Here is a 21265-nt window from a genome sequence, read left to right as displayed (position 1 = left end):
CCACTTAGCCGCATGTTCTTTGTCAACAGAAACATTCTACGTACGTTTTCAACAATTTATCTGGCTTTTGATCAATCGAATCAGGATGATCCATTAATCCATTTTCTCGTCTCTCTTTTATATCATATTCAGGACCTGATTCTCAAAGACAACCACAAAATGATCAGGTAAAACTGATCAGGTAAATACTGTATGATTAAATACTGAAATATAAGCAGTTCAGAAATCGTGGAAATAACATATGTTGGTTATGTCATGGTGTTTGAATTATGCCACTCTGAATTTCACCTCTAAGAAGAGGAAGATGGAGAGGAGAAGAGAGAAGGAGCTGGACCCCCATGTAGTGTATGCTGCTACAAGATGATAAAGTGGAGGAGGATGGAAGTTTGGTTGGCCATATCTTTGAATACATTGATTTGCCATATCTTTGAATGTAAGTTTAACTCCTTCTATATTGTATGTGTAGTTAAATTAAATGTATTGAAATGTAAATCAGAAAATATCTCTGTAGTGTTTGTGAGTTGTACCCCAGGGCCACTGTAACCCTCTCCAACTCAGTTAGGCCACACAGCTCAGTGGTACAGGGTGTGGTTAGAGAGGAGGAGTTAGAAGTCAAAACACAACTGTTTAATAGAGGAGTTGTCTCTGTTGGCCTCTCTTAACTTAGATCTCTGTTGTGTGTGTTAGTGATTTGGTTATTTTTTATAGGGTGACCCTGAGGGTCAAAGTACCCAGCAGCAGAGAATTGCATTATACTGATCACTTCTAAAGACAAATAAAGAGTTAAAACAAAATTGCCTTTGTCATGATGTTTTCTTCCCTTAGTATTTCCTGTCTTGGCTTTGCACTAATCACAGCCCCCTATTCCGAGAAGCACCTTATAAGGAGAATGTGATTGGGGTCTGAGGTACAGGAGGAGCCAGTGAGGGTACGCATCACTTCCTGTGGTGTGAGTGACAGTAAGAAGCAGCTCAGTGTAGAGTGAGACCTGCTGAGGTGAACATCACTGAGTCTCTCTCTCTCTCTCTCTCTCTCTCTCTCTCTCTCTCTCTCTCTCTCTCTTCTCTCTCTCTCTCTCTCTCTCTCTCTCTCTCTCTCTCTCTCTCTCTCTCTCTCTCTCTCTCTCTCTCTCTCTCTCTCTCTCTCTCTCTCTCTCTCTCTCTCTCTCTCTCTCTCTCTCTCATCAGATTTCCAGTCCACCTGCCAACAGATAGAATGTGCAAAAAAGTTGTGTGTAAGAGTAAATGCCTGGGTGATTTGAGGGTGTGGGACTCTTTACACAACTCTCTTCATCTGAACGGTAAACACCAGACCCATGCCACTCAGTTAGATGTGCCAAGCATGTCAAGAATACTAGCAACAAGCTGAAGCATTTTCCAAACCCTAAAATGTACAGGTTTTCTTAAACTATGGCTTCTGAGTTATGAGAATACATGTATAATCACACACTATTTATTCTTATTTTGAGTCATTGGAAGTTGATTTGGGTCACGGTAGGACAGTCAATTTCTCATTTGGGTCTCGAGTTGACAACATTTAAGAACCTGAAAGCATTCAGGAAGAGGACATAGTGCAGATAAAGATTGAGTGTAATCTCAATAGTTTTGTCAACTCTTCCTTCATGAAAAAAAGGAAATTAAGCCAACAAAAACATACACTACCAGTCAAAAGTTTGGACACACCTACTCATTCAAGGGTTTTTCTTTATTTTTACTAGTTTCTATATTGTAATATAATCATGAAGACATCAAAACTATAAAATAGCACATATTGAATCATGTAGTAATAAAAAAGTGATAAACAAACCATAATATATTTTAGATTTCAGATTCTTCAAAATAGCCACCCTTTGCATAGATGACAGCTTTGCACACTTTTGGCATTCTCTGAACCAGATTCATGAGGTAGTCACCTGGAATGAATTTAAATTAAGTGTGCCTTGTTAATTTGTGGAATTTATTTCCTTTTTAATGCGTTTGAGCCAATCAGTTGTGTTGTGACAAGGTATGGTTGGTATACAGAAGATAGCCCTATTTGGTATAAGAACAAGTCAATATTATGGCAAGAACAGCTCAAATAAGCAAAGAGAAATGACAGTACATAATTTCTTTAAGACAGGAATGGTCAGTCAATATGGAACATTTTAAGAACTTTCAGGTGCAAAAATCATCAAGCGCTATGATGAAACATGCTCTCATGAGGACCGCCACAGGAAAGGAAGACCCAGAGTTACGTCTGCTGCAGAGGATTAGTTCATTAGAGTTACCAGCCTCAGAAATCGGCAATTAACTGCACCTCAGATTGCAGCCCAAAGAAATGCTTCACAGAGTTCAAGTAACAGACACGTCTCAACATCAACTGTTCAGAGGAGACTGCGTGAATCAGGCCTTCGTGGTCGAATTTCTGCAAAGACACCAATAAGAAGAAGAGACTTGATGGGCCAAGAAACACGAGCAATGGACATTGGACTGGTGGAAATCTGTCTTTTGGTCATGATCAGTCATAATTGGAGATTTTTGGTTCCAACCGCCGTGTCTTTGTGAGACGCAGAGTAGACGAATGGATGATCTCAGCATGTGTGGTTCCCACCGTGAAGCATGGAGGAGGATGTGTGATGGTGTGGGGGTGCTTTGCTGGTGACACTGACAGTAATTTATTTAGAATTCAAGGCACACTTAACCAGCATGGCTACGACAGCATTCTGTAGCGGTACACCATCCCATCTGGTTTGCGCTTAGTGGGACTATCATTTGTTTTTCATCAGGACAATGACCCAACACACCTCCAGGCTGTGCAAGGGCTATTTGACCAAGAAGGAGAGTGATGGAGTGCTGCATCAGATGACCTGGCCTCCACAATCACCCGTCCTCAACCCAATTGAGATGGTTTGGGATGAGTTGGACTGCAGAGTGAAGGAAAAGCTGCCAACAAGTGCTCAGCATATGTGGGAACTCAAGACTATTGGAAAAACATTCCAGCTGAAGCTGGTTGAGAGAATGTCAAGAGTGTGAAAAGCTGTCATCAAGGCAAATGTTGGCTACTTTGAAGAATCTAAAATATAATTTGATTTGTTTAATAATTTTTTGGTTACTACATGATTCCATATGTGTTCTTTCAAAGTGTTGATGTCTTCACTATTATTCTTCAATATAGATAACAGTAAAAAAAAGAAAAACCCTTGAATGAGTAGGTGTGTCCAAACATTTGACTGGTACTGTATATTATTCAATGCTATTGCAGTTACAAATAATATTAGTATTTAATGTTGGAGGCTTAATATGAAAACCAATAGCCAGAAATTCAGCTTCTATGCAGTGGTGGGTAAATCTACATTATGGATCACTTTAACCCTTGGGCTGGGCTGGGTTGGGGTCGGTAGTATCAGCAGCACTAGATATATTTCACTGTTTCTTGTCCAAACATCAATTTAATTTCAGAAAATGTTTAATTTTTCTCAAAAAAGAAACAGCCGTATCTGGCAAATATTTGATTGCCTTGATCTAGTAACTCTGAATCGCTTTATAATGTCTTCTTGAAAAGTCACTCCCGTGAAGCTCAAACTATGTTAAGCTAGAGGACACACTTCTAAGATTGTAGTCAGCCAATAAAATCTCTAGTTTCAGTGTTCCCTCCTACTGTATGATGGGTACATGTAAAGTGCCATCATATACAAGGTGCATATAAAGTCTCCCACTGTCAGACCCACACACTATACAGTGCAGAAGGGACTAATGCTACAATGATGAATAGAGAAGTATTTATATTTTACATCAACTTGGGTAAGCGTAAGACATTTTAATAAATTTAATTTGTAGTATGTAGTTTGAATATGATAAGCGAAGTGGATGTTGTCTGTAATGGGTAGAAATGCGTTTGTCTTTGATCCATTTTGTTTGTTTGCTTTGACAGTTTGTGCTTTCACCAAACCAAACGTAATCCAACCAACCCCTGTGATGGTTACTGAGCTGGGAGGCACTGTGACTCTCACTTGCTTTTGTCCTAATGTGTCAGTGACCAGTTTTAATTGGTTCAAGCAGAGTTTTGGACAGGAACCCCTCCACATGACGTCATCTCTTTATGTTGGCAAAGACAGTTATCATTCCAACAACTTTATCAAGGACTTTACCGAGACCAAACGTTTGGGTGTGAGGAGAGGAGACTACAGCTGTAACTTGACCATATCCAAGACAGAGCCAGTGGACTCAGCTACATACTATTGTTCCACTACAGCCATCTATGAGCTCACATATGGAGAGGGAACTGTTTTAATTGTCAAAGGTGACTAAATATTTGCTTATTCAATTTCAAAATGTGTGGCCCTGTATGTTGGTATGTTAGCACAACTGCTTCATCAAATGCTAGTAATGAATCTGGTCTTCCCTGTGGCTCAGTTGGTAGAGCATGGTGTTTACAACACCAGATTGGTGTGTGCAACGCCAGGGTTGTGGGTTTGATTCCCACGGGGGGCCAGTACAAAAAAATAAAATAAATGCATGAAATGAAATGTATGCATTCACTACTGTAAGTCGCTCTGAATAAGAGCGTCTGCTAAATGACGTAATTGTAATGAATACATGGCTTTTAATGTTTTTCATCCACACCTTAGTTTTACTTTAGTTACTCACTCTCTTCAGGTTCAGTGTCCAACAGTAAGATTGTGCTCCAGCAGCCTGTGTCTGAGTCAGTCCAGCCAGGAGACTCTGTGACTCTGAACTGTACAATACACACTGAGACCTGTGCAGGAGAACACAGTGTCTATTGGTTCAGACATGGTTCAGGAGAATCCCGTCCAGGAATCATTTACTCCCATGGAAACAGCAGTGATCAGTGTGAGAAGAGCTCTGAGGCTGGGTCTCATACACAGAGCTGTGTCTACAACCTCCCCAAGAGGAACCTCAGCCTCTATGATGCTGGGACTTACTACTGTGCTGTGGCCTCATGTGGGGAGATACTGTTTGGGAACGGGACCAAGTTGGACATTAACGGTAGGTGATACAGCTTACATTTTTGTTCATATCTACTGTATAGTCTACTGTGTAGAACATACATTTACTTGCTATTCTGGTTTCCTTTATTACTGTTTGAATTTCAACAGACCATAGAACAGACCCTCTTGTCTTGGTGTCCTGCCTGGGTGTAGCATTAGGTGTCACGTTCACCTTGATCATTGTCCTGGTTTGCATCATGTACAAGATGAACAAGACAACATGTGTGCAGTGCAGAGGTAAGTTACTATCCCTTGCTATTCGTTGATGTCACCATTTGTTGATGTTTCAGTAGTAGAAAAAGAGGAAGTATCCTAATCTTTTGTGTCATTCTTTTTAGGACTCGTCTCTCAGACCAGAGGTCCTGCAGTTACCCAGTCAGATGCAGGGGTAAGCAGAAATAATTTTTTATTGTTTGAAGTTTATTGTGAAGCCTGTCTTTAACCAACTTCACTATTGTGGGTAAAAAAAAACTACATTTACAATAATTGAATGTCAACAATGCTATTTTGTGCTTCACAGGACCAAGATGGAAACAGTCTCCATTACGTAGCTCTGAATCTGAGCAACAAGAAGAACAGGTCTAGAAGACAGAGAGGTCACATGGAGACAGTGGTGTACGCTGGAATTAGACAGTAGAACTGGATGAATGAAACAATTATCATTTTATACTAGATAACTCTTTAATAACTAGTTCTAGCTTCCTTAACTATCTATGAATGCATAAGCAGTCAAACGTGATAAAAACAGTGGTCATAGCTTTTTTGTTATACAATGTTGAAATAATTGAATGCATTGCTATTTTTTGTTGTTGTTGAATAATAATAATAATAATAATAATAATAATAATAATAATAATTAGGGGGGTGCTTATATTTGTCTTGGTACACAAGTGTGTAATGGAAATGTTTTTTTTGTTGCTAATCCCAACTCCCCCTGAGGCACCCACAGGGAGTGGGTTCATAGCCAGGGTCACCATTGTACAGCACGCCTGGAGCAATTAGGGTGCCATGCTCAAGGGCACCTCGACAGATTTTTATTATTTTTATTGAATTTGTTGTGCCCATTTTAGCAACAGTAAACTAGTTACTTGTGTAAAGAAAAATAAATAGTTTCCAACTGTTTGAATTTGAATAAATTGAACCCATTGTATACTATGATGATATGGCGCTTCTTACAGACGGATGCTCTTAACTGTCTCAGACATTATGGTCTGTTTACAAAGCTTTGTGGTGAAGGTGAAGGTGTTGCAGTAACTTTCCACTGATGGAAACTAACCTCTTATAGACATTTAACACAGGAAGACTGACCTGCACCCACACTACTCTCTACTTTGTCCCTTAGGGCCCTGTATTGTTCACACCCCTTGGTGTGAAACAGCACCTTAGTGCAACAAGGACCTCTCAACACAAATGTGTAGGTCAAAGTTTACTTAATTATGTGACAGTACCACATCATGTTACGGTAAATGATTTAGGCCTCTTGCAATAGATCTACTCATAGTGAAAGTTGCACAACAGCCAGCACCACAGAAGGAGCACAGGCCATAGTCAGCCGTCATTATTTTTTTTATTTTAAGACATAACATAATAAACCATACAATTTTACTCCATACATCTCTATTCTCTGTCTACAGAACATCTCTGCCACCACATATACAAATATACAATATGATTAAAAGTAATAGCAGTTTAGCTGAATGTGTCAGGCTCCATCACACCATTAGAAATGGAGGAACACCAAGACACATCTATTTCTTATCACAGATGAAGTGCCTTTTTATTGAACCTTTATTTAATTATGTTTAGTCTAGTTGAAATTATTATTATATTTTTTTTTTCAAGAGAGACCTTGTGCTTGCACACCCCAAGAATCTCTGTGACTCTACATACCTCATAGATATACAGTTGAAGTCGGAAGTTTACATACAGTGAGGGAATAAAGTATTTGATCCCCTGCTGATTTTGTACGTTTGCCCACTTACAAAGAAATGATCAGTCTATAATTTTAATGGTAGGTTTATTTGAACAGTGAGAGAGAATTTGAGACAGAATAACAACAAAAAAATGCAGAAAAACGCATGTCAAAAATGTTATAAATTGATTTGCATTTTAATGAGGGAAATAAGTATTTGACCCTCTCTCAATCAGAAAGATTTCTGGCTCCCAGGTGTCTTTTATACAGGTAACGAGCTGAGATTAGGAGCACACTTAAAAGGAGTGCTCCTAATCTCAGTTTGTTACCTGTATAAAAGACACCTGTCCACAGAAGCAATCAATCAATCAGATTCCAAACTCTCCACCATGGCCAAGACCAAAGAGCTCTCCAAGGATGTCAGGGACAAGATTTTAGACCTACACAAGGCTGGAATGGGCTACAAGACCATCGCCAAGCAGCTTGGTGAGAAGGTGACAACAGTTGGTGCGATTATTCGCAAATGGAAGAAACACAAAAGAACTGTCATCTCCCTCGGCCTGGGGCTCCATGCAAGATCTCACCTCGTGGAGTTGCAATGATCATGAGAACGGTGAGGAATCAGCCCAGAACTACACAGGAGGATCTTGTCAATGATTTCAAGGCAGCTGGGACCATAGTCACCAAGAAAACAATTGGTAACACACTACGCCGTGATGGACTGAAATCCTGCAGCGCCCGCAAGGTCCCCCTGCTCCAGAAAGCACATATACATGCCCGTCTGAAGTTTGCCAATGAACATCTGAATGATTCAGAGGACAGCTGGGTGAAAGTGTTGTGGTCAGATGAGACCAAAATTGAGCTCTTTGGCATCAACTCAACTCGCCTTGTTTGGAGGAGGAGGAATGCTGCCTATGACCACAAGAACACCATCCCCACCGTCAAAATTGGAGGTGGAAACATTATGCTTTGGGGGTGTTTTTCTGCTAAGGGGACAGGACAACTTCATCGCATGAAAGGGACGATGGACGGGGCCATGTCCCGTCAAATCTTGGCTGAGAACCTCCTTCCCTCAGCCAGGGCATTGAAAATGGGTCGTGGATGGGTATTCCAGCATGACAATGACACAAAACACACGGCCAAGGCAACAAAGTAGTGGCTCAAGAAGAAGCACATTAAGGTCCTGGAGTGGCCTAGCCAGTCTCCAGACCTTAATCCCATTGAAAATCTGTGGAGAGAGCTGAAGGTTCGAGTTGCGAAAGGTCAGCCTCGAAACCTTAATGACTTGGAGAAGATCTGCAAAGAGGAGTGGGACAAAATCCCTCCTGAGATGTGTGCAATCCTGGTGGCCAACTACAAGAAATGTCTGACCTCTGTGATTGCCAACAAGGGTTTTGCCACCAAGTACTAAGTCATGTTTCGCAGAGGGGTCAAATACTTATTTCCCTCAATTAAATGCAAATCATTTTCTAACATTTCTGACATGCGTTTTTTTTTTATTATTTTTTTTATTCTGTCTCTCACTGTTCAAATAAATATAACATTAAAATTATGGACCGATCATTTCTTTGTCAGTGGGCAAACGTACAAAATCAGCAGGGGATCAAATACTTTTTTCCCTCACTGTGCACTTAGGTTAGAGTCATTAAAACTCATTTTCAACCACTCCACACATTTCTTGTTACTTTGTGCATGACACAAGTACATTTTCCAACAATTGTTTACAGACAGATTATTAATTTTCAAACACCTGAACGTACCACGTTCATCTGTACAAACTATTGTACGCAAGTATAAACACCATGGGAACACGTAGCCATCATACCGCTCAGGAAGGAGACGCGTTCTGTCTCCTAGAGATGAACGTACTTTGGTGCGAAAAGTGCAAATCAACCCAAGAACATCTGAAAAGGACCTTGTGAAGATGCTGGAGGAAACAGGTACAAAAGTATCTATATCCACAGTAAAACGAGTAGTTTGTTGAAATAACCTGAAAGGCTGCTCAGCAAGGAAGAAGCCGCTGCTCCAAAACCGCCATAAAAAAAGCCAGACTACGGTTTGCAACTGTACATTGGGACAAAGATCGTACTTTTTGGAGAAGTGTCCTTTGGCCATAATGATCATCGTTATGTTTGGAGGAAAAAGGGGGAGGCTTGCAAGTGGCCTGACTTCAATCCCATAGAAAATCTGTGGGCAGAACTGAGAAAGCGTGTTTGAGCAAGGAGGCCTACAAACCTGACTCAGTTACACCAGCGCTGTCTGGAGGAATGGGCCAAAATTCACCCAATTTATTGTGGGAAGCTTGTGGAAGGCTACCCGAAACTTTTGACCCAAGTTAAACAATTGAATGGCAATGCTACCAAATACTAATTGAGTGTGTGTACACTTCTGACCTACTGGGAATGTGATGAAAGAAATAAAAGCTGAAATAAATCATTCTCTCAACTATTATTCTGACCTTTCACATTCTTAAAATAAAGTGGTGATCCTAACTGACCTAAGACGGAATTTTTACTAGGATTAAATGTCAGGAATTGTGAAAAACTGAGTTTAAATGTATTTGGCTAAGGTGTATGTAAACTTCCGACTTCAACTGTACACACATATATATATATATATATATATATATATATATATGATTTACAGTAAATGCTCTCTTTGTAAGAAGTGCTGTGTCTGTTCACACACCTACCAGGAAGGGTGTTATTTGATGAATCTCCCACCAATCAGAGAGAATAGGTGACTTTCTGCCTTTCCCTGTAACTGTCAGGCAAGAAGCCTACTGATCACAGTACTGCACCAGTCCATTTGATTCAGGGTAGGCGAGAGTAACCACTAAGGATGGACTGCAAGATGACCCCATTATTATCTGTATGGTGATTCTGCATCTCACTTGTAAGTACTGTATGTGCACATCGACAGTAGACTGCCTAGTCCATTTCTCATGTGTTTCAGTAGCTATTTAAGGAAAAGATAACTGACATTGTCTTCTACCTTGGCTCAACTTACTGACATGGCTTTACTGTAACTCTTATGCAAACTGAGAATTTATACATTTTACTTCTACTTCAATTAGCCAAACTTGAGCCCTTTACCTCTGAATGATTTACACAATGTGCAAATACAGGGGCGAACTGGGACCAAAAATCGTAGTGTTTTAGTATTTTGATACTTTGTTCAAGTTGATAAGCATTAAAAACTTTGTGGATAGGGCCTCCTGAGTGGCACAGCAGTCTGAAACACTGCATCGCAGTACAAACTGCGTTGCTACAGATGATGGTTCGATACCCGTGCCGGCCGTGACTGGGAGACCCATGAGGCAATGCACAATTGGCCCAGTGTTGTCCAAGTTAGGGGAGGGTTTGGCCAGCTGGGATGTCCTTATCCCATCGCGCTGTAGTGACTCCTGTGGTGGGCCAGGCCATGCATGCTGACACGGTCACCAGGTGTACAGTGTTTCCTCTGACACATTGGTGCGGCTGGATTCCGGGTTAAGTGTGCATTGTGTCAAGAAGCAGTGCGGCTTGGCGGAGTTGTTTTTCGGAGGTCGCACGGCTCTCGACCTTCACCTCTCCTAAGGCCGTACGGGAGTTGCAGCGATGGGACAAGACAACTTGATATCACGAAAAGGGTGTAATAAATAAATACAATTATTTAAAAAAAAATTGTGGATGGGTATAATTTGTATGTAAAAAATGTATAATAGTAATATTTAAAATGAGTAAATCAGGTAATTTTGTATACATTTATTTAAAATTGCATCGGGACGCTTCTAAGGGGATTCTGGTAAGATGCCAGCAAAGTCAGCTGAAATCCGTTAGATGGAAACGACCCGATGTACTTGGGCCGATTCTGGGCAGTCATTCATTTTGATTCCTGGCCGAGTCCGACACCAGATTCCGGGCCGATTCAATCAGTTCCGGTCCCCCGGAAGAGGGCCGCTTCTGGGCAGAATCCTCATTTCTAGCTGGGTAGTAGATAGTTAGTTTGAACATGTATAATCCATCTGTAGGGGAAAATACAAATAAAGCCTTAAAACCTGTTGGGGCTACAGGTTAGCAATGAACCCCGAGCCGGGATTGCTAACAAGGCTGGAAATTCAAAACATCAAAAATCTAATAATTTCAATTTCTCAAACAATCAACTATTTTACACAATTTAAATGATAAACATCTCCTTAATCTAACCACATTGTTCGATTTTCAAAGAGGCTTTACGGCAAAAGCATAAAGTTAGATTATGTTAGGACAGTACATAGCCACAAAAGTACAAACATCCATTTTCAATTCAAGGTCAGGCGTCACCAAAAGCAGAAACCAGCTTGAATTATGCACTAACTTTTATCAATCTCCATCAGATGACACTCCTAGGACATTATGTTATACAATACATGCATTTTTTGTTCCATCAAGTTCATATTTATATCCAAAAACAGCATTTTACAGTAGCGTGAAATTCAGATTTTTTCTTCTCTGAAATGCTTCCGGTGAACATAACAAAATTACTATTCGAAAACATTGGTAAATTATAATATTGTCATTCAAAGAATAATATATTATCATCTCGTAATTGCTACCGAATGGCCAGATCTCAAAATAACTTTACTGGGAAATCACATTTTGCAATAAACGGGGTGCTATGCTAAGAACAACAGGCTATGCTATACAGTTAGCATCATCTAAAATCGATAATAACATTGTAAATACCCCCTTACCTTTGATTATCTCCATCAGAAGGCAGGATCCCAGGTCCGGAAGGCATTCCAGGTCCGGAACAAATGTGGTTTCTTTTGACAAAGTTCATAATTTATGTCCAAATAACACCAAGTACTTAGCGTTCATTATGCTCCCACAAAACGTGGTGGGGGGCTGGTAAAATCACGCCGAAAAGCTAAAAAAACCTAGTAAATAATCTATTTATGTTCGTTCAAACATGTCAAATGTTGTTTAGCATTAATCTTTTGGTCCATTTTTAACGTTAAACATCAGTAATATTTTCACACAACCTATCCTATGTCTAGATAAAAAATTATGACAACTCACGTTTCTCAGATTTATGCGCAGGCGCAAAAAAATGAAGTGATGACATGTCAACTTCCTTGGATTCTAATTTGCTCTCTGTTTATCATAGAGCTTCAAACAACTTTATAAAGATCGTTGACATCTAGTGGAAGCCGTAGGTGTTGCGAAATGAATCCTTTCTCACTATGGTATCTATAAAACAATGACACTAAATAGTACAGTCACAAAATTCACATTTTTTTGGATCTATTTTCACAGGTTTTTGCCTGCAATATGAGTTTTGTTATACTTACAGACACCATTCAAACTGTTTTAGAAAATTCAGAGTGTTTTCTATCCGAATGTGTTAATAATATGCATATCCTAGCTTCTGAGTTGGTGTAGGAGGCAGTTAAAAATGGGCACATATTTTTTTCAAAATGTCTCAATACTGCCCCCGAGCCCCAACAGGTTAAGAGCACTAACCCTGATAAGGTGAAGTCTTATGGTCACCTATTAACCCCACTAAACCCAAACACCTACTGTATATGAACCCAAACACTTTTCTCCATTTTAATTCAACATAACTATGCTAAACTTCTGTTTTTACACTCCACATAAAATGTCTCTGTCAATTCTGCTCTCTGTAAATAGACATTGTGGTCTAATACCAACTACCACGCCCACTACCAATGAAATCACCTTTGATCTCACTGTGATCTCAGAGTGAATAGTGCTCTCTGATTCACAACCAGACAGAGCAGAATAGATCTACACACAGAATGGCCAAAACCTTCCTACCAGCTCTACTGCTCTATGGATTGAGTAAGTAAGCTACTGTTAAATCTAACATACTGTAGAGACAGAGTAAGATTGAGTGCATCCGTCAAGTATAACCAAAATGTTCAGTGCAGCACTTTTTCCTGATTTGTAACGTGATTTCAACGAATATAGTAATTAACTTTGTTCTATCTGTTTCAGGTTTGGTCTCTGTGTTGGTTTCTCAGTCTCAGACTATGGAGGTCCGTATTGGGGATACCATCACCTTGCAGTGCTCCAATGTTACAACGGCTGTGGGACACACAGCATGGTTCAAGCAAGTCAACGGATCAGAGCCTGTGTGTATCTCGTCTATGTATGGCTTTAATTCAACACCTGATCTCCACAATAGTTTTCAAAGGAGACATTTTGAAATGTTCAGCAACAACACCACTATCTTTCTCAAAATCCCAAAAGTGGAAATAGCTGACTGTGGTCTGTATTTCTGTGGATTCTTTCCACATAGTCACATGTTCTTTGTCAACGGAACAGTTCTAAAAATTCAAGGTACGTTTCAATTATTTATCTGCCGTTTGATACATTTGAAAATGAGTAACAACCTAATCAGGAGTTGTCATAAAACAAAGGCAAACCTTTGCTGCACATATTGTTTAGTATAAAAATTTAGAAAAAATGATTTATTTATTTTGACTAATCTCGATGTTATAGGGCACAACGGAGGTGAGGAAAGACCAGAGTCATTGACAAAAAGTGAGTTTCTCTTTCTTTCTCATGTACAGCGCCTTCAGAAACTATTCATACCCCTTCACTTATTTCACATGTTGTTGTATTACAGCCTGAATTCAAAATGGATTAAAAAAATTATTATCTCACCTATCTACACACAATACCCTATAATGACATAGAAAAAATGCCTATCAACCGAATCAGGTGTAATCATGAAACAAACGCAAACCATTGCTGGACATTTTTTCATCATTATAGTTTTTTGCAAAAAATATGTATTTTTTCTTACTAATCCCGATGTTATAGTGCACAACGGAGGTGAGGAAATACCAGAGTTGTCTAAAGAGTTTCTCTGTCTTTCTCATGTACAGTGCCTTCAGAAAGTATTCACACCCCTAGACTTATTCCACATTTTGTTGTGTTACAGCCTGAATTCAAAACTGATTGAGTAGATTGACACAAAATACCCATAATGACAAAGTGAAAACATGTTTTTGGACGTGTTAGCAAATTGATTGAAAATTAAATGCAGAAATATATTTATTTAACTAGGCAAGTCAATTAAGAACACATTCTTATTTTCAATGACAGCCTAGGAACAGTGGGTTAACTGCCTTGCTCAGGGGCAGAACGACTGATTTTTACCTTGTCAGCTCAGGGATTCGATCTTTCAACCTTTCGGTTGCTAGTCCAATGCTCTAACCACTAGGCTACCTGCCACCCCTGTAAAGTGTAATTTACATTAGTATTCACACCCCTGAGTCAATACATATTAGAATCAACTTTGGCAGTGATTACAGCTGTGCGTCTTTCTGGGTAAGTCTCTAAGAGCTTTGCACATCTGGAATGTACAATATTTCACCATTAAATATTTTTGAATTCTTCAAACTCTGTTAATCGGCTACAAAATCTATGAAACAACTTGAAGATGTCTGTCTAGCAATGACAAACATATTGCTAGACAATCATTTTCAAGTCATGTAATTTTCAAGCCACTTTAAGTCAAAACTGTAACTCAGCCACTCAGGAACATTTAATGTCGTCTTGGTAAGCAACTCCAGTGTATATTTGGCCTTGTGTTTTAAGTGATTCTCATGCTGAAAGGTGAATTTGTCTCCCGTTGTCTGTTGGAAAGTAGACTGAACCAGGTTTTCCTCAAGGATTGTTCCTGTGCTTAGAGGTATTATGTATATTTTTAGCTTTTAAAAAACTCCCTAGTCATTCTCGATGACAAGAATACCTATAACATGATGCAGCCACCACCATGCTTGAAGATATGAAGAGTGATACTCAGTGATGTGTTGTGTTGGATTTGCCCCAAACATAATGCTTTCTACTCAGGACATGAAAATAATTTCTTCGACACATTTTTAGCAGTTTTACTTTAGTGCCTTATTGCAAACAATAATATTTGTTTTATTTTATTCAGACTTTCTTTCCCTCTGTCATTTAGGTTAGTATTGTGGAGTAACTACAATGTTTTTGATCCATCCTCAGTTTTCTCCTATTCCAGCCATTAAACTCTGTAACTCATTGTGAAATACCTGAGTGGTTTCCTTCCTCACCGGCAACTGAGTTAGGAAGGACGCCTGTATCTTTGTAGTGACTGGGTGTATTGATACACCATCCAAGTGTAATTAATAACTTTACCATGCTCAAAGGGATTTTCAATGTCTTCTTTTTTTACCCATCTATCAATAGGTGCCCTTCTTTGTGAGGCATTGGAAAACCTCCCTGGTACTTGTGGTTAAATCTGTGTTTGAAATTCACTTCTCTGCTAAGGGATCTTACCGATAACTGTATGTGTGAGGTAGAGAGATGAGGTAGTCATTCAGAAATCATGTTAAAACCTCTCTGGGGTATGTGGGACTCTAGCGTCCCACCCGCGGGACACACTATTCAACAGCCAGTGAAATAGCAGGGCGGCAAATTCAAAACAACAAAAATCTCATAATTCAAATTTCTCAAACATACAACTATTATATCCCATTTTAAAGATACACTTCTCGTTAATCCAACCACATTGTCCGATTTCAAAAAGGCTTTACGGTGAAAGCATAACATTACATTATGTTAGGACAGCACCAAGACAGGAAAAACCACACAGCCATTTTCCAAGCAAGGAGAGACGTCACAAAAACCAGAAATACAGCTAAAATGAACCACTAACCTTTGATGATCTTCATCCGATGGCACTCATAGGACTTCATGTTAGACAATACATGTATGTTTTGCTCGATAAAGTTCATATTTATATCCAAAAACCTCATTTTACATTGGCGCGTTATGTTCAGAAATGTTTTGCCTCCCAAAACTTCCGGTGAATGAGCGCATCAATTTACAGAAATACTCATCATAAACGTTGATAAAATATTCAACAGTCATTCAAAGAATTATAGATACACTTCTACTTAATTAATGCAACCGCTGTGTCAGATTTCAAAAAAGCTTTACGGTGAAAGCACATTTTGCAATAATCTGAGTACAGCGCTCAGATATCAAAACAAGCCATAAAGATACCCGCCATTTTGGAGTCAACAGACAAAAATTACATTATAAATATTCACTTACCTTTGATGATCTTCATCAGAATGCACTCCCAGGAATCCCAGTTCCACAATAAATGTTTGTTTTGTTCAATAAAGTCCATCATTTATGTCCAAATACCTCCTTTTTGTTAGCACGTTTAGTCTACTCCAAATGCAGGAAGCGTGCGCAAAATGTCACAACGAAAAGTCAAAAAAAGTTCTAGTTATGTTCGTAGAAACATGTCAAACGATGTATAGCATTAATCTTTAGGATGTTTTTATCATAAATCTTCAGTAATATTCCAACCGGACTATTCCAATGTCTTCAAAAAAGAAAAGGAACACAGCTAACTCTTATGTAAGTGCGCGCCACTGAACTCATGTCATTTTCTCACTCATCTACTTCCAGGAGCTCTTATTCTTTCCCTAGTCACAGTAGAAGCATGAAACAACATTCTAAAGACTGTTGACATCTAGTGGAAGCCTTAGGAAGTGCAAAATGAACCCTAAGTCACTGTATACTGTATAGGCAATCACTTGAAAAACTACAAACCTCAGATTTGAACACTTCCTGGTTGGATTTTTCTCAGGTTTTTGCCTGCCATATGAGTTCTGTTTTCTATCCAAATCTACTAATAATATGCATATCCTACCTTCTGAGCCTGAGTAGCAGGCAGTTTAACCTGTTGGGGGTAGGGGGCAGTATTGACACGGCCGGATAAAAAAACGTACCCGATTTAATCTGGTTACTACTCCTGCCCAGTAACTAGAATATGCATATAATTATTGGCTTTGGATAGAAAACACCCTAAAGTTTCTAAAACTGTTTGAATGGTGTCTGTGAGTATAACAGAACTCATATGGCCGGCAAAAACCTGAGAGGATTCTATATGGGAAGTGGCCTGTCTGACAAGTTGTTGTTCATCTTGGCTCTTTTTATTGAAGACAGGATCTTTGCTCTAACGTGACACTTCCTACGGCTCCCATAGGCTCTCAGAGCCCGGGAAAAAGCTGAACGATATCGAGGCAGCCTCTGGCTGAAACACATTATCGCTTTTGGCAAGTGGCCAATCAGAGTACTATGGGCTTAGGCGCATGCCCGAGTCGACCCCATGCTTTATTTTCTTTTGTCTGTTTACCCAAATGCAGATTCCCGGTCGGAATATTATTGCTTTTTTACGAGAAAAATGGCATAAAAATGGATTTTAAACAGCGGTTGACATGCTTCAATGTACGGTAATGGAATATGTAGAATTTTTTTGTCACGAAATGCGCCATGCTCGTAACCCTTATTTACCCTTTCGGATAGTGTCTTGAACGCACGAACAAAACGCCGCTATTTGGATATAACTATGGATTATTTGGGACCAAACCAACATTTGTTATTGAAGTAGAAGTCCTGGGAGTGCATTCTGACGAAGAACACCAAAGGTAATAACATTTTTCTTATAGTAAATCTGACTTTGGTGAGTGCTAAACTTGCTGGGTGTCTAAATAGCTAGCCCTGTGATGCCGGGCTATCTACTTAGAATATTGCAAAATGTGCTTTCACCGAAAAGCTATTTTAAAATCGGACATATCGAGTGCATAGAGGAGTTCTGTATCTATAATTCTTAAAATAATTGTTATGCTTTTTGTGAACGTTTATCGTGAGTAATTTAGTAAATTGTTAGCAAATTCCCCGGAAGTATGCTAGTTCTGAACGTCACATGCTAATGTAAAAAGCTGTTTTTTGATATAAATATGAACTTGATTGAACAAAACATGCATGTATTGTATAACATAATGTCCTAGGTGTGTCATCTGATGAAGATCATCAAAGGTTAGTGCTGCATTTAGCTGTCTTCTGGGTTTTTGTGACATTATATGCTAGCTTGAAAAATGGGTTTCTGATTATTTCTGGCTGGGTACTCTGCTGACATAATCTAATGTTTTGCTTTTGTTGTAAAGCCTTTTTGAAATCGGACAGTGTGGTTAGATTAACGAGAGTCTTGTCTTTAAAATGGTGTAAAATAGTCATATGTTTGAGAAATTGAAGTAATAGCATTTCTAAGGTATTTGAAAATCGCGCCACGGGATTACACTGGCTGTTACGTAGGTGGCACGATTTCGTCCCGCCGGCCCTAGAGAAGTTAATTTGGGCACGCCTTTCATCCGGACGTCAAATACTGCCCCCTACCCTAGAGAAGTTAATAAACACTAATATTGCACACAGAGTGAGTCCATGCAACTTATTATATGACTTGTTATTAATCACATTAATCTGAACTTCATTAGGCTTGCTCTAACAAAGTGGTTGAATACTTATTGACCCAAGACATTTCAGATTTTAATTTTTATTAATTTGTAAACATTTCTAAAACATATTTTCACTTTGACTTTCTGAAGGCACTGCCAAAGCAAAACCAAAACATTGTAATGGAACTATCAGTCTAGTAGGAGAGGATGATGATGGAGCGACGTTCCTCCTTTCCCTGGTTGTGATCCTGGGTGTTGTGACTGCTGTTCTACTGATAGTCATCCTCATCCTGGTTCTCAAGATCAGACGAGACACAAAAACACACAACACAGGTATAATGGAGGACCATAAACATTTTCTAAAAGGTGTATATCTCAGATTATATCAATTGAACGCAAACCACACACACATGCTTAGGGTATTTCTCTCTGACCAAATTTCTTTACATTAACACACAACGTAAAATGTATGTTTGAATAACTGTTTGTGTACTGACCCAAATTACTCTTTCCTTATTCAGGTATCGAGGCTCAACTGCAGCCACAAAATAGCCAGGTAATAGAAACTGTTATATTTACTTGATTTTCGTACATGGCATCCAGATAACTGTACTTGATTAGAATTGTGTGTTTTGTTGAGATTTGTTTGATACCTCTAACCTTATTTTATGCTTTCTACAGGACCCAGAATCTCTGAACTACGCAGCACTGAGTTTCCTTCAGAAGAGGTCCAGAAATAAGAAGACAGCTAAAGGTCAAATGATGGAGATGGAGTCGAGTGTTGTTTATGCTGCCACAAGATAATGTCAAATGTTTTAATGTTGATATCAGTGTACTGTAGCACCGACAAAGAACTGATGCAATATATTGAATAGTAGTAGTCAAAAATCCCCTTGTGACAGCCATCATGATTGAGTGCTGAGGTAGAGGAGGAGGGGCCAGTGAGGAACGCATCACTTCCTGTGTTGTGAGTGACAGGACGGAGCAGCTCAGTGTTGAGTGAGACCTGCTGAGGTGAACATCACTGGGCCTATCATAGTCTTGACAGAAAGATTGTGTAATATTATTATTATAATTTTTGGGGGGGATAACCAATATTTGAATACTTTTTGATATTAAAGACGACGTAGCCCTGGGCGTATATCTCTAATTCTGTGTAAATAAGATTTAGGATGCAAACCGCAACAAAATAGGGGCACTAGTTTGTATAATATATTTGTATGTCTATGATAATGGTGACACTGATAGGCCTTGTTATTTTCCACTGAGGTAAAGTCCTCTTATTCTCTATCTCTGCTGAAGACGAGCAACCTGCACCACAGGAAGACTGGCCTAGAGCTCTCTCTCTCTGTTTGTCTCTCTCTCTCTCTCTCTCTCTCTCTCTCTCTCTGTTTCTCTCTCTCTCTCTCTGTTTCTCTCTCTCTCTCTGTCTCTGCATATAACCACACACTCTCTTCTCAACAATCAGGCCCCACATCAATTTCCATCCACACCGCCAGACTGAAAATACCTGACCAAAACCAAACTCCTCCAGGCTCTAGACTAGAGACGTGCACAATGTGTGAAGTGTACAATGACAAACACTATTATACTTCAAAACATTATCTGCTGTTGTTATCATAATTTTATGGTTGAATTTATTTGAATACATGATGCACAATGATATGTGTGGACATCTGGGGTTTGGGACACCTGTACACCACCTGTATACCGCCACTTGTACACCGCCAATAAAGGTGAGTGGGCAATGTTCAAAAAATCCATAAAATGTTAGTTTTTTTTAACTTCTTGAACACTTTTGTTCACTTGTAGGCATACTTCAATCATACTGCATACATTATGTGTTTGCATGCATAGGGAACGCATCCATAAACAATAGGCCTACTGCACTAATGTTGAGTGTGCCGAGGCAGGTGTCAATGCTCTCAGCCTGGTCTAATACACTAGACGTAACATAGTAAATGTAAATCAGGGAAGTTCTAATTAGTATGATATGTTACATTTGGTATGGTTACGTAAGACAGAAGGTTACTTAACCTGTTATGGCTAGGGGGCAGTATTTTCACGGCCGGATAAAAAACGTACCCGATTTAATCTGATTATTACTCCTGCCCAGAAACTAGAATATGCATTTAATTATTAGCTTTGGATAGAAAACACTCCAAAGCTTCTAAAACTGTTTGAATGGTGTCTGTGAGTATAACAGAACTCATTTGGCAGGCCAAAACCTGAGAAGATTCTGTACAGGAAGTGGCCTGTCTGACCATTTCTTGCCCTTCTTGATTATCTCTATCCATTACTGGGGATCTCTGCTGTTACATGACACTTCCTACGGCTCCCATGGGATCTCAGAAGGCAGCAAAAAGCTGAATCGTGGCTTTGCAGGCTCTGGCTGAAAAAAAGTAGCGCGTTTGGATAGTGGCCAGTCACAGTACTATGAAACTCAGGCTCGTGCACGAGGGGATCCCATGCTTTTATTTTCTCTCTCTTTGTACGTATACACGCTTTCCCGGTCGGAATATTATCACTTTTTTACGAGAAAAATGGCATAAAAATTGATTTTAAACAGCGGTTGACATGCTTCGAAGTACGGTAATGAAATATTTAGAAATCTTTTGTCACGAAATGCGCCATGCTCGTGACCCTTATTTACACTTCGGATAGTGTCTTGAACGCACGAACAAAACGCCACTGTTTGGATATAACTATGGATTATTTTGAACCAAACCAACATTTGTTATTGAAGTAGCAGTCCTGGGAGTGCATTCTGACGAAGAACACCAAAGGTAATCAAACTTTTCTAATAGTAAATCGGAGTTTGGTCTGGGCTAAACTTGGTGGGTGTCTAAATAGCTAGCCGTGATGGCTGGGCTATCTACTCAGAATATTGCAAAATGTGCTTTCACCGAAAAGCTATTTTAAAATCGGACACCTCGATTGCACAAAGGAGTTCTGTATCTATAATTCTTAAAATAATTGTTATGTTTTTTGTGAACGTTTTATCGTGAGTAATTTAATAAATTCACCGGAGGTTTTCGGGGGGTATGCTAGTTCTGAACGTCACATGCTAATGTAAAAAAGCTGGTTTTTGATA

The 21265-nt window shown here is 39.3% G+C and overlaps 2 protein-coding genes across 2 annotated transcripts; both read left to right on the top strand.

The window, feature by feature from the left end:
- The first annotated feature begins 3672 nt into the window (after window positions 1-3672).
- Window positions 3673-6279, top strand: LOC106608736 (immunoglobulin kappa light chain). The gene is made up of 6 exons (XM_014206841.2): window positions 3673-3779; window positions 3910-4278; window positions 4635-4985; window positions 5096-5224; window positions 5326-5375; window positions 5508-6279. Exons 1-6 carry the CDS (start codon window positions 3740-3742, stop codon window positions 5622-5624), a joined length of 1056 nt encoding a protein of 351 aa, XP_014062316.1. The 5' UTR covers window positions 3673-3739; the 3' UTR covers window positions 5625-6279.
- Window positions 6280-12643: 6364 nt separating this feature from the next.
- Window positions 12644-20185, top strand: LOC123743752 (uncharacterized). Its single transcript, XM_045721725.1, has 6 exons — window positions 12644-12724; window positions 12881-13225; window positions 13388-13429; window positions 18322-18504; window positions 18693-18727; window positions 18853-20185. Exons 1-6 carry the CDS (start codon window positions 12682-12684, stop codon window positions 18973-18975), a joined length of 771 nt encoding a protein of 256 aa, XP_045577681.1. The 5' UTR covers window positions 12644-12681; the 3' UTR covers window positions 18976-20185.
- The last annotated feature ends 1080 nt before the right edge of the window (window positions 20186-21265 follow it).

This window comes from Salmo salar, chromosome ssa07, assembly GCF_905237065.1.
Source record: "Salmo salar chromosome ssa07, Ssal_v3.1, whole genome shotgun sequence".
Lineage (NCBI taxonomy): Eukaryota > Metazoa > Chordata > Actinopteri > Salmoniformes > Salmonidae > Salmo > Salmo salar.
This window is presented reverse-complemented; position numbering and strand designations above follow the sequence as displayed.